Source organism: Paroedura picta, chromosome 1, assembly GCF_049243985.1.
Source record: "Paroedura picta isolate Pp20150507F chromosome 1, Ppicta_v3.0, whole genome shotgun sequence".
Classification (NCBI taxonomy): Eukaryota; Metazoa; Chordata; class Lepidosauria; order Squamata; family Gekkonidae; genus Paroedura; species Paroedura picta.
The window spans coordinates 56065672-56079122 of record NC_135369.1 but is presented as its reverse complement, the minus strand read 5'-3'; the positions used below and the strand labels follow the sequence as shown (position 1 = coordinate 56079122).

Below are 13451 nucleotides of genomic sequence, written 5' to 3'. Positions count from 1 at the left end.
GGGTAGGTTCTGCCGTAATGGACCAATGCTGGCCAGTAAGTCCAGGGTCAGTTTATTCCATTCTTTTATTTTAAATTTTCAAAGGATTGAAAATAACTGACATAAATGGTTAGTTGGCTCAGCTATTTGGCAGCATCTTGTCTATTTAAATTTTAAAGGGTCTTTATGAGTGTAATGAGTCCTCTGGAACTCTGGAGGCCAGTTCTACTCTCACAGAAAATAATGGCATTTTATAATTGAAAGGAACAAGACACTGCCAAAGAGTTTTGCAGTACCCCAAAACGAAATTGAATCCTGGTAAGGACTCACCAACGTTTTGGGATAATAGAAAAGATGCCCTACCAAAATCTGGGTCAGGCAGTGAAAATGAACTTTTTAAAGTGCATATTTCATTCTGGTAAACTTCCCTGCCACCATTTGTGTCTCAATGAAAAAGGCAAACAATAAACAAATAATGGTATCACACTGGGAACAGACTGGTAGATTACCCAGTAGGATTCTCTTTCAAGGGGCGGGACTACCTCCTAAAGTGACATATTCCCCATGATCACTGCTGCTATCCTGTAAAAATTGATAGATTGAATACCATCTAAATGGCAGAGTCAACTAAAAATTCCTATGCATTTCCTGGCAATAACTAAATTACTCCCACTCTTTTCCACGTAGTGTTTGTGGGAAAGAAACATCAAGAAGGTTCATCCCACAATGACATGGGACAATAGATTAGCACCCCCGAGAATATGCTAAAATGGGTGATCAGATTAATATGCCTTTTTCTTTGTATTTTGCCATATAAAGTCTTTCCATTAATAACTGGATAGCAGATTTTCATGGGAATAAATGAATTAAAAATTATGGGACATATTAGAACTTCCTAACCAGATAATGCAACTAGAAATAGAAGATACTTTCATGATTACTGACATACATGCATCTGACAAAACATAGTACTTTCTATTTTAAAAATGCAAATAAGCATATATTTATGGATGAATTCAGGTATGGGAAGAAGTAAATACTACCAAAGCAATTTATGTTGAAAAGCAATGTCTCTTTATGTGATCTGTAGATTAAGAACAGATTTCCTCTTCCCAGTCCTAAGAAAACAAGCTGTTTGTTCAAACTCAATGGCATTTTAATTAAAATAATTTATAACCACCGTCACCGTAAAAAAATTGCCAAGTGAAATGAACATAAATATGCTCAAAAATGCCTACACATGCATCTCAATGAGAATATGTGAGAACCCTTCTGAAGGTGGATTAATGGCCCATAAATGTGGGCCAAAATACATGTTACAACATTTATTATGAAAAATGGATTTTCACAAATCTCTACTATACTTCATGGATATTTTAATATGTGATATTTCAGGGATCAAAAAGTTATTTATTACATTTACACTGATGTGCTACAAAATGTAGCATAGCCATTTTTAATTTTATTTAAAATTTGCATCACACTATTTCAAAGACAAAGAAGTGTGAAGATGCTGCCACTTGTAGAAACAGTTTAATTTGGATCCATTCTGGAAGCCACACTGAATGTTAAGAGTATGACTGTGAAGAACTTGTCAATCACTTGAATTATATGCATATTCAATAAGACTGGAGTCATCCTTAATATTACCCTTTGTAATGTTGCAAAGAAAAACATACACACATCCTTGGTTCAGCATAACTTACTCCAATTCAAGTGTCTATACTGACTTCATAACAGTTTGGTAAGTGGAATACACACTATAATTAATGGAACATTTGCTCTGGCTCATTTTTAAACTATTAAAATATGCACAACTGTTATAAATATATTTCCTGGGTTTGCTTTTTTCAAGCAGGAGAATAGCGTGAACATAAGTAGCTGTACTGAATCAAACCCTTAGTCCATTAAAGTTAGTATTGTCTACTCTGACTGGCAGCAGTCCTTTTTATCTGGAGATGTTGGGGATTGAACCTTTTGAGTCACAGCCCCACTCTCATGAGGAGAAGAGAAAGTTTAACCCTTCTCCTAGTGCATTTTCATTAAAAAGCTCCTTTTAGCCTTGCTGGGGAGGGGACATAGGTAGCCATATTACTTGCCCTTGTCCATTCCCTTAAGCAGTCATCTAAATCTTCTGGTGAATGGTCACTTGCAACAAATCAACCCAGTAAAAGTAGATATATCTAAAAAGCAATTAAGTGCTTTGAGTAGTTATTCCTGTAACTCAACTTGCATATAGTTACTGTTCTTCTGAACTCTGCAGTGAGCTAAGGAACATGTGGGAGAAGGAGAAATTTGATTGCAAATCAATCCAACTGTTTATTTATTTATTTATTTATTTATTTATCATACTTATATACCGCCCTCCCCGGAGGCTCAGGGCGGTTTACATCATAACAGAGAACAATACATAAAACAGTCTGTAACATGTATAACTGATAACTACTATATGGTAATTAATGGATTTCAATTATCGCTTTCTAGAATGCCAAAATTCCTTGCTACCTTCATTGTCATACATAAATTTCTATTGCTCCATGGATGAAATTTCATGGATAAAATTTGGAAAGGGAAATGTAAGAGAGGGAGAACTGTAGCTGCAGTTAGTTCTTTTGGACAGAACTGATTATAAACTTTGGGTAAAATAAATTAAAAGGAAAACAAATCTCATCAATATTATGAATCTATTAAAGAAGACCCAAACAATTCTAGAACTGTTAGAATCGCTGTACATTTATTAATTTTTATTTTTCTTCAACAAATTTGGTAATATGTTAACAGAGAGATTCAGCCCAAATAGTCTAGTTTAGCTCAAGCTAAGAAGAGTCAGCCACCGTTAGTACTTCAATGGGAAACCACAAAGGAAGACTGGGTTGCTACAGAGAGGAAGGCAATGGCAAACTTCTGCTCTATAACCAGGAAGGCTCCAAGAATGGTCTCACCATGAGTCTGTTGTGATTTGATGATATCCTCTTCTTCTTGTGGAGATGGAAATGCATATGATTCTATTAAGCACTTTCAAGAGTAATGTGTTTTTGAAATACCGGAAACATACTCTTGTAACACTGTCTTATAAAATATGTAAGTATAATGTAAGTGCTAACAAGTATATAATTTGTGAAAATGAAAGGGAAAATAACTTTTAAGTGAAAGAAATATGCACTAATGTAAATTTTGAAAGAATTCCTTACCTCTTCCTTGGTCTTTTTGGATATGACTCTTAGCCAATCACCAATCATGCTCAGGACAGCAGCAAAATATGCAAGGCCCACAAGGATCCAGAACCACACTACTGGCTTGTATAAAGCTAAATATTCAACATCACCTCCCCCTAGAAAATAAAGATTTAAAAACATTTAAATTCATGCCTTTGCAACCATCTTTGTTTCATTCATATTTGGTCATTGTATTTACTAAAAACGGAGGCGACCCTGAATGCAAGATGATCTCCTTGAGAAAGTCATATTACTTTTCCAAAATGTATTGGACATAACTGTAACTTGTAAGCAAATGCAAGAAGAGCTCTTCCTCCCCTTTAGTGGCATACCTGGGGGAAAGCCTACTCTTTCCCTTACGTACATACTAGAGTGTGAGTGTGTGTGTGTGTGTGTGTGTGTGAGAGAGAGAGAGAGAGAGAGCACTATATATATAACATAGTTTACTATTGCTTGACAACTTATTTTATTATTATTTATTATCTATTAGATATTTAGCCCAACACTCTCTAGAGACCCATGATGGTTTACAATATAAAATCCCATAAAACATAAAACCCCATCTAGTCCCATAAGAATGCCAACAGGACAATATAAAATCAACCTGAACCAAGAGTGGCAGCGTAACCCCCCACCACTACCACCACCACCTTTCCCACAACCATCTTTGCAGAATAAATTTCAACACTTCAACAAAGGTTAGGGAAAAAATCTATGAAAACAAAACTTTGTTCCAACGTCTACCCTACCTCATAGGGTGATAAAATGAATGAGAGAATAATATAAGCTTCTTTGAGTGCCATTGAGAAGAAAGGCAGGGTACAAATGAACAAATGCATTTGTTGGTCCTATTAATTTCAATGAGAAAGTTAAGCACATTCTCAAATCTCTGGATTATGCTTATATGTTTCCTTCTCCCTTTCTTATCCAAGTCACAGACATCAGAGAACTATGTGTTAACTCAAAAAACTATGACATCCCAATTAGGTCTACTCAGAATCCCACACAGGTCTGTTAAATGGGGCTTACCCTCCAGGAAAGTATTTTTAGGATAGTGCTGAAAGTACTCAATTCCAGAATTAGATTCTATTTAGAAGATTATTATTAGCAGCATTTTCATTTACAATAAATTAGGAGCCATAGACATAAAGGTAAGAGCCTCTTGTGGCGCAGAGTAGTAAGGCAGCCGACATGCTGTCTAAAACTCTGACCATGAGGCTGGGAGTTCGATCCCAGCAGCCGGATCAAGGTTGACTCAGCCTTCCATCCTTCCGAGGTCGGTAAAATGAGTACCCAGCTTGCTGAGTAATGACTGGGGAAGGCACTGGCAAACCACCCCGTATTGAGTCTCCCATGAAAACGCTAGAGGGCATCACCCCAAGGGTCAGACATGACCTGGTGCTTGCACAGGGGATACCTTTACCTTTAGACATAAAGAATAATGTCTTAAATATACCAGTTGCCACCTGGGAAAATAGACCTCATGATAGTAACTTAGCAGCGTTATAATTTTCAGGTTCATCACTCATTTGCCCTACTCAAACAGGTTTGAATGCAGATTGAAATATCTATATCTAGGATTCCCAGCCAGGATTCTGGAAAAACCTGAGGTTACCCAAGTGCTCCCAAGGACTTTGGATGGTAACTGATATCACTAGATATAACTGGAGCCCACTTCCTCTGTTGCTGTACAGGCCTAGTCTCTTTCTCCACAATGGACACAGTAAATGATTGATTGATTGGCTGGCTGGCTCTTGCAACTTACTTCTGTCCCCACTTCTCTGAAAGGGCATGTCACCACTTCTGGGATTTCTTGAAACCTGAAAAATATTTCAGGCAATCTTCCATGGTCAAAAGGTTGGAAAAGGCTGACCTATATGATAAGAAATTGTTGCAATGATCCAGCATTTACTGTGCAACCTAAGGAAGATCAATCACTAGCTGGAATGACTGTTTTTTTTAAAAAGGAAGAAGGCCTAATGCTATAAAAGAGATGCAACATAAGGTAACAACATTAGTAATGGCAGACAGTGAACAACAAGATCAAAAGGTTGCAGGAGACAAGTGGTATAAGGGTGAGACTTGTCTTGGCAGTAGTATGTGTGAAAAGGATCTGGGGGTCTTAGTAGACCATACACTGAACATGAGCCAGCAGTGTGACTCGGTAGCTAAAAAGGCAAATGGTCTGTATTAAAAGAAGCATGGTATCCAGATCACACAAGGTGATGTTACCACTTTGCTCTGCTAAGACCTTGCTTGGAGTACTGTGTTCATTTTGGGCACCACAGCTGAAGAAAGATGTAGAGAAACTGAAGCATGTCCAGAGGAGGGCTACAAAGATGTTAAGGGGTTCAGAGACCAAGTTGTATGAGGAAAGGTTGAGGGAGCTTGGTCTGTTTAGCCTGGAGAGAAGACAATTCAGAAGTAATGTGGTAATCATATTCAAATACTTGAAGGGCTGTCACAGAGAAGATGGAGCAGAGTTGTTTTATGTTGCCCCAGAGGGTCAGACCAGAACCAATAGGTTGAAATGAATTCAAAATAATGTTTGGCTAAACACAAGAAGTTCCTGACAGAGTGGTTCCTCAGTAGAACAGGCTTCCTCGGGAGGTGGTGTTTTCTTCTTCTTTGGACGTTTTTAAGCATAGGCTAGATATTCATCTCACAGAAATGCCAATTTTATGAACTTAGGCAAATTATGAGGGTGGGCAGGAAGGAATGTGCCAGTGTTTGTCTCTTATTGCACTTCCTTGAATATTCAGGGAATTGCTAATTGCCACTGTGTGATGGTCATAAAATCATAGAATCATAGAGTTGGAAGGGGCCATACAGGCCATCTAGTCCAACCCCCTGCTCTACTCAGGATCAGCCCTAAGCATCCTACAGCATCCAAAAAAAGTGTGTATCCAACCTTTGCTAGAAGACTGCCAGTGACGGGGAGTTCACCACCTCCTTAGGCAGCCTATTCCACTGCTGAACTACTCTGACTGTGAAAATTTTTTTCCTGATATCTAGCCTATATCATTGTACTTGAAGTTTAAACCCATTACTGTGTGTCCTCTCCTCTGCAGCCAACAGAAAGAGCATCCTGCCCTCCTCCACGTGACAACCTTTCAAATACTTAAAGAGGGCTATCATGTCCCCTCTCAACCTCCTTTTATCTAGGCTGAACATTCCCAAGTCCCTCAACCTATCTTCATAGGGCTTGGTCCCTTGGCCCCAGATCATCTTCGTTGCTCTCCTCTGTACCCTTTCAATTTTATCTACGTCCTTCTTGAAGTGAGGCCTCCAGAACTGCACACAGTACTCCAGGTGTGGTCTGACCAGTACCGTATACAATGGGACTATGACATCTTGTGATTTTGATGTGATGCCCCTGTTGATACAGCCCAAAATGGCATTCGCCCTTTTTACAGCTGCATCACACTGCCTGCTCATGTTTAGTTTACAATCAACAAGTACCCCAAGGTCTCGTTCACACACAGTGTTACCTAGAAGCATATCCCCCATCCAGTAGGCATCCTTTTCATTTTTCTGACCCAGATGCAGGACTTTACACTTATCTTTATTAAATTGCATCTTGTTCCCATTTGCCCATTTTTCCATTGTGTTCAGATCTCGTTGAACTCTGTCTCTATCTTCCGGAGTATTTGCCAGTCCTCCCAATTCGGTGTCATCCCTCCACCCCCTCATCTAGATCATTAATAAATATGTTAAAAAGTACCGGGCCGAGCACCGAGCCCTGAGGTACCCCGCTACTCACTTCTCTCCAGTCTGATGAAACACCATTGACAACAACTCTTTGAGTGCGGTTCTCTAACCAATTCCCTATCCACTTAACTATCTGAAAATCCAGATTGCAGTCCTTCAACTTATCCATCAGAACATTATGGGGAACCTTGTCAAAAGCTTTACTAAAATCCAAGTAAATGACATCAACCAAATTTCCACAATCCAGCAAACCTGTTACTTGGTCAAAAAAGGAAACCAGGTTGGTCTGGCAGGACCTGCTGGAGACAAATCCATGCTGACTTCCTTGGATCACCAAATTGTCCTCCAGATGTTTGCAGATCGCTTCCTTTAATATCTGCTCCATTATCTTCCCCACAACAGAGGTCAGACTCACTGGTCTGTAGTTTCCCGGGTCATCCTTCCTCCCTTTTTTGAAGATCGGAATAACGTTTGCTCTCTTCCAGTCCTCCAGGACATCTCCAGTCCTTAAAGAGGTCCCGAAGATGATGGACAAGGGCTGGGCAAGTTGTCTGGAAAGTTCTTTGAGCACTCTCGGGTGCATTTCATCCGGCCCAGGGGATTTGAACTCATCCAATGCAGCTAAATGCCTCTCGACAACCTCTCTATCCATGTTAACCTGCCACCCAGACACTATCCTTTGGCTACTGCCATCTCTAGATGTGCCTAAACCCTTTGACCTGTGGGAAAAAAACAGATGTAAAATAGGCACTAAGCCTTTCTGCTGCATCTTCCGTTAGAGTTTGTCCATCCGCACCCAACAGTGGGCCTATTGCCTCCTTTACTTTACGTTTGCTCCTCACAAAACTGAAAAATCTTTTCTTGTTACAACGGGCTTCCCTGGCCAATCTTAGCTCACTCTCAGCTTTGGCCTTTCTGATGATTGATCTACAGTGCCTAGTAACCTGTAGGTACTCTTCTTTAGAGCTCTGTCCTTCCCTCTGTTTCCTGAACATTTTCCTTTTCTTTCTTAGTTCCTCTTGAAGTTCTCTGTTCATCCAAATAGGCTTCTTAGAGCTCCTGCAGTGTTTTCGTCTTTCTGAGATAGTCATTGATTGAGCATGCAATAGCTCTTGTTTGAGTAGCGCCCACCCTTCACATGCTCCCTTCCCTTCCAGCATTCTCATCCATCGTATGACACTCATCATGTCTCTGAGTTTATTAAAGTTTGCCCTACGAAAATCCAACATCCGCGTCTGGCTACAAGCTTCCTTGGCTCCCCATCTCAAAAGGAATTCTATGAGGACATGGTCACTTCCCCCTAGGTGAATTCCCTCCGAGTCAGGCTGGATTCTGGAGATTTTTGGTGGAGGGATCACTTGGGCATGAGATTGGGGTCACTGTGGGTAGGCAGGTAGTTGTGAGGATCCTGCATAGTGCAGGGGGTTGGACTAGATAATCCTGGAGGTCCCTTCCAACTCCATGATTCTATGATTCTAAGAGTATATTCCAACTGCCCTTTGAGTTCTTGGGATTAGGATTTCTGGGTTGGAGAGAACAAATTAAGGAGTCTAGAAGAAGCTGATGATTTGGAAAACTTGTCAAGGGACATGAAGAAGGGACTTTTTCCAATGCAGATAAAAGCATAGGTACTATTTTAACATTAAGCTTTGGGTGCTAAAAAGACCTAAGGTGTTTCTATCTCCCTTTCTCGCCATTGCATTTGTGTGTGTGTGTACCTTTGATTCGTGTCTATTTGAGCATGCTTCATATTCTCTAAGTTAAGCAATGTCACCTAGTGGTAGACCAAGTTGACTGCAGTAACTATAGCACTGTGTTCTTTCTTTGAGGTTATGCAAGGCTAAACCTGTCATGAGTATTTAAGACTGCTTTCAATTACAGGCTAAACAATTTCATTGACTCTAGTACATTAGTGAAATTGTTTAAATCTCTCCCTTAACATTCTTAGGCCACTGCTCTGGTCTGTAGCCAGCTGGCAGTGTTATCATCAACACCACTATACTGAACATAACCAATGAACAGGAGTAAAACAGAGACACAGAAAGAGGCTGATTTGTGCAAGTTCTCAAATGATGAACAAAATACATTCTCATACTACACTCTGCACATAGTTTCAAAAGGCTACTTAACAACGTTAAGAGTCTCGGCATTGACCAAGGCACTCCAGTTCCCAGGATACTGATAGGATGCATGATTATTTCCATTTTTGTTACATTTCCTTTTTTAAATGTTCAGATATTGAATTTAACTCATTCAAGATAAAGAATGGGAAACTCATATAGTCACACTTTCATTAATTGTTTTATTTCCCATTCAATTGGGAAGGAATTTTCAACAACTGTACTTCTCCCCCAAGGGACCTCCTCTGCCAAATTTCAGACAGATAGGAGGAAAACTTCAGCTTTAGAAGTGATTAAAATTCTCATTCACAGAAGTTGATGCCTCACAACTCCAAATGCAGGCAGAGTTATTAAGCAAGAGATAGGAGGCATTTAGTAGTAGTAGTAGTAGTAGTAGTAGTAGTAGTAGTAGTAGTAGTAGTAGTAGTAGTAGTAGTAGAAGAAGAAGAAGAGTTGGTTCTTATATGTCGTATTTCTCTACTCAAAGGCGTCTCAAAACAGCTTACAATCACCTCCTCTTTCCTCTCCCCACAAAAGACAACCTATGAGGTGGGTGAGGCTGAAAGAGCCATGATATCACTGCTTGGTCAAAACAACTTTATCAGTGCTGTAGCGAGCCCAAGGTCACCCAGCTGGCTGCATGTGGGGGAGTGCAGAATCGAACCTGGCTCACCAGATTAGAAATCCGCATTCATAACCACTACACCAAACTGGCTCCACAAGAAAAACAGATACATGGACAGCAGAGTGGGCAGTGACATGATTTGACATGCCAAGAATCACAGAGTGGGTGGGGAGGGGAGGGGAGGGGGGAAAGCCACTATCCAAACACTACCCTCAGCTTATATGCAAGTCAATAAGGTTTTCCAGCATTTTGTGGTGAAATTAGGTGCCTCAGCTTATATGCGGGTTGGCTTACATGCGAGTACTTCGAAAGTGCATTTAAAGTGCATTATCTGACGTATGCAGAAGGGGGATTAGTCTATCCCTGTTTGATTTTAAAGACTGATCTCTGATACAGTAATAGAACTTTAAATGTTCCCCTTTAAGGGAAGCCTTGCAGCTTGGGAACAAGGAAGCATTTGAACTGAGGCCCTGACCAATCAGAGCTTTTCTAATGTGTTGGAGTCTTGAGGCAGCAAGTTAGTTCGGGAAAAACAGAGAGCTGTACCTTTACTCATGCCAATTTTTCAACTATCAAGGGTTATATCCACTCCAGGATATCACGGGGCAAGTTAGGGTCACTCCAGATCATTCATGCTTGTTGCAGATGAAAAATTTAAATCTCCCAAAATGAAAATGGAAATTGCATTCAGTGTAGATGGCAGTGACTGAATCTACCTGGGATTGGAATAAAAGCTCCATGCAGATTCAACCCAGGTCAAAAAGAAGTGAGCTGTTTACTAAATGGGGATCCAAAAGGCAGTCAATACAAGTTAGGAATGCCTCATTCCGGGGCTGGAGCCATGATTCCATGGTTCCTTTCCACCCATTAATCTGATCTATTCTGTTATTATTTTTAAAAATTCTTATAGATTCTACTTGCATTTCTAATAAAGGTACAAGTCTCTCCATTTCTATTTCATTTATCTCTGTGTGTGTAAATTCTTCTGACACTTTTATCTCCGTAAGGAATCTTCAAGTCGCCTACTCACTTCTTTCAGACACTTAATTTTTTTCAAAGCACAATATTAATGATGGATATAATATTTTAATGCTGGAAGATACCTGATATATGGCTTAATTTTTTGTAAGACATCTATTAAAGGAAACACAATCGAGTAGCAGTAAAAATAATATATCCATGTCTACAAGAGAAAAGGTGACTATTCATATGGTAAAAATCATTTTAAAACTCATGATCATGTATTTCTGACTGGACAAAGGCTGCATTAAGCTATTATGCTATACAGTTATTTTCGAAACGGTGGTTTGATCAAACCTTGGTTATTTGAGATGACTGACACCAGGCAGTCCAACTATCTAGGGGTTATGGTCGGCACAAACCTAGGATTTTGTTTTAGGGTTTATAGCTGGGTTTGTAAACTTCAATTTCTCCCAATTCTGATTTGGTCTAGCATCTCAATGCACATACCCTAGATCAGTGGTCCCCAACCACTGGGCCGCAGCCCGGTGCCGGGCCACAAAGGCCTCAGCACCAGACCGTGGCTCCCTCTCCCTGCCCCCGCCCTGCAGTGAGAAGCTCACCAGGCCACGAGCAAATCAGCCGCCAAAGAAGCCGATTAGTTTGCGGCCTGGCAAGCTTCTTTCTGCGGGAGGGGTGGGGGACAGGGAAGCGCGGTCTGGTGCCGAGACCCAGCGTGGCTGCAAACGTGCACGTGTGGCAGTTTTGCGCATGTGCGCATGGGCATAGCTACCAAGCATGCGCGTTTGCCTCGGGTTGCCCTCCTCCCCACCCCTTGGCAGCGTCCACAACTCAAAAAAGGTTGTGGACCGCTGCCCTAGATGACTGAGTACCCTTGGAAATACAGGAGGAGGTAAGGAGTGCCATGCCAATCAGAGATTGCTGCACATAACACAGTTTCAACAAAAGTATCTTTTATTCATTTTACACACATTCTGAAATGACTTGCTCTATAAGGATAGAGATTTGTTACCTGCATTTTTTCCTCTCAAGCGGCCTTAGTTTCAGAAGAAGAAGAACAAGAAGAGTTGGTTCTCTTTTCTCTACCCAAAGGAGCCTCAAAGTGGCTTATATTCACCTTCCCTTTCTTCTCCCCACAACAGATACCATAGAATCATAGAATCATTGAGTTGGAAGGGGCCATACAGGCCATCTAGTCCAACCCCCTGCTCAACGCAGGATCAGCCCTAAGCATCCTAAGGCATCCAAGAAAAGTGTGTACCCCTGTGAGGTAGGTGAGGCTGAGAGAGCCCTGGTATTACTGCTCCGTCAAAACAGCTTTATCAGTGCTAAGGCAAGCCCAAGATCACCCTGCATGTGGGGGAGCGCAGAATCAAACTCAGCTCGCAAGATTAGAAGTCTGCACTCCTAACCACTACATCAAGCTGGCTCCATGCAGTTAATATAGTCTGGAGCATAAATATTTAAGCATTCCTCCCTGCCTACAATCTGGACCCTAGTAGTTGCTTTTAGCATTAAAAATGTGTTTGGCTTTACTTTAATTGGCATAAATAAGATGACTTTGGCTAGAACATCTATAAAACAAAATCAAGTTGCCTAGTCTCTCTCATGAGCCTACTGGTCTTCCATGAGCCTCTGGTAGAACTGGAAACCAAGGTTGTTGCTATTTTTTCCAGTCCTGCATGCAACTCATTTGAACAGTTGAAGTAGATTCCTCTAGATTTTATTTTGGTCCTTAATAATTTGCAGTAATGTTTTCTAGGTATTACTTTGAGTTTTCCAAGCATATTGTTACATTTTTAAGGGGGCTACATAAACTGCATACAAAGATAGTGATTGCAGTAAAATTCCTAACATCAGCACATTAGGTATTTAGGAGGATTTTGTTTCTCTTGATCATAACAAGCATTTTAATGACACTCAGGCCTAGAGAACAACATTGTTATTTCAAATGGCCAGCAAAAAGTAATTATAAAAATGTATGCTAAAAAAACTACTGGTGTACTTGGTGTTCTTGTTATAGCTAACTGGGACTTTGCACACCATGTTCCCACTGCAAACGAAACCCCAGGATATGAGTTTTGATAGCACTGAGTTCACAAAAACAAACTAAAAATACCAATAGTCTTAGTTTTTGAGCAGAATGCAGCTCTGGCAAAATATGGAGAATTGGTGTCTTTTGCTAATCATTCAGGCTTCCCCCTCACATTACATTCTCATCCACAATTGTCTACCCTAGATGCCTGCATTTTTAACATGTGAATAGCCATGCCAGTGCCATTCATTATGTTCAGCATAGCCCATGTGCATGGAAAGAGATAAAGGGATCAGTTTCTAAAGATATGGTTTGGGGAGAAAATGATGACACTGAGGAGGTCATTTGCACAATTCAAAACAGTATATATCTCTTCATAGACAACTGCAAATGTGCGTATGGAAATGAAAACATCATATTCTTTTCTCAATAGTGGCCTGGTATGGCTTACTTTCCTGTATTAAATTATATAAACAAATCAAGGACCATAGGATGCAAGCCTACTCTGACCATTCCAGTGTGTTTTTCTTGTTGTTCTGAGGTATTTCCCTACAACCACTCTTTCCAGAAAAAAGTGAGGGCCATTCCGCAACAGGATCTATGTAGTAAATTGGTTGCGGAACGAAAAAACACTATTTTAAATAGTGGAATTCGTCATTATGCATACCTGCCTTTGTAGTGGAATCCAGTTGCATTTCTATCGTTTCCCACAGATTTCCGGCCTCGGCAAAAATCGCTAGCCAGGAAGCGATATTGCCCAGCTTTGTCCCACCCCTGGCCGTCAA

At 40.5% G+C, this 13451-nt stretch overlaps 1 protein-coding gene across 4 annotated transcripts in view; it reads right to left on the bottom strand.

Moving 5' to 3' along the window:
• KCNK2 (potassium two pore domain channel subfamily K member 2) overlaps positions 1-13451 on the bottom strand; it is a 176248-nt gene that overhangs the window by 23304 nt on the left and 139493 nt on the right. For all 4 annotated transcript variants that reach the window (XM_077339282.1, XM_077339291.1, XM_077339300.1 and 1 more), the window contains one exon: positions 3171-3310. In XM_077339282.1, coding sequence (XP_077195397.1) covers positions 3171-3310 — 140 coding nt within the window. The remainder of the gene's footprint in view (positions 1-3170; positions 3311-13451) is intronic.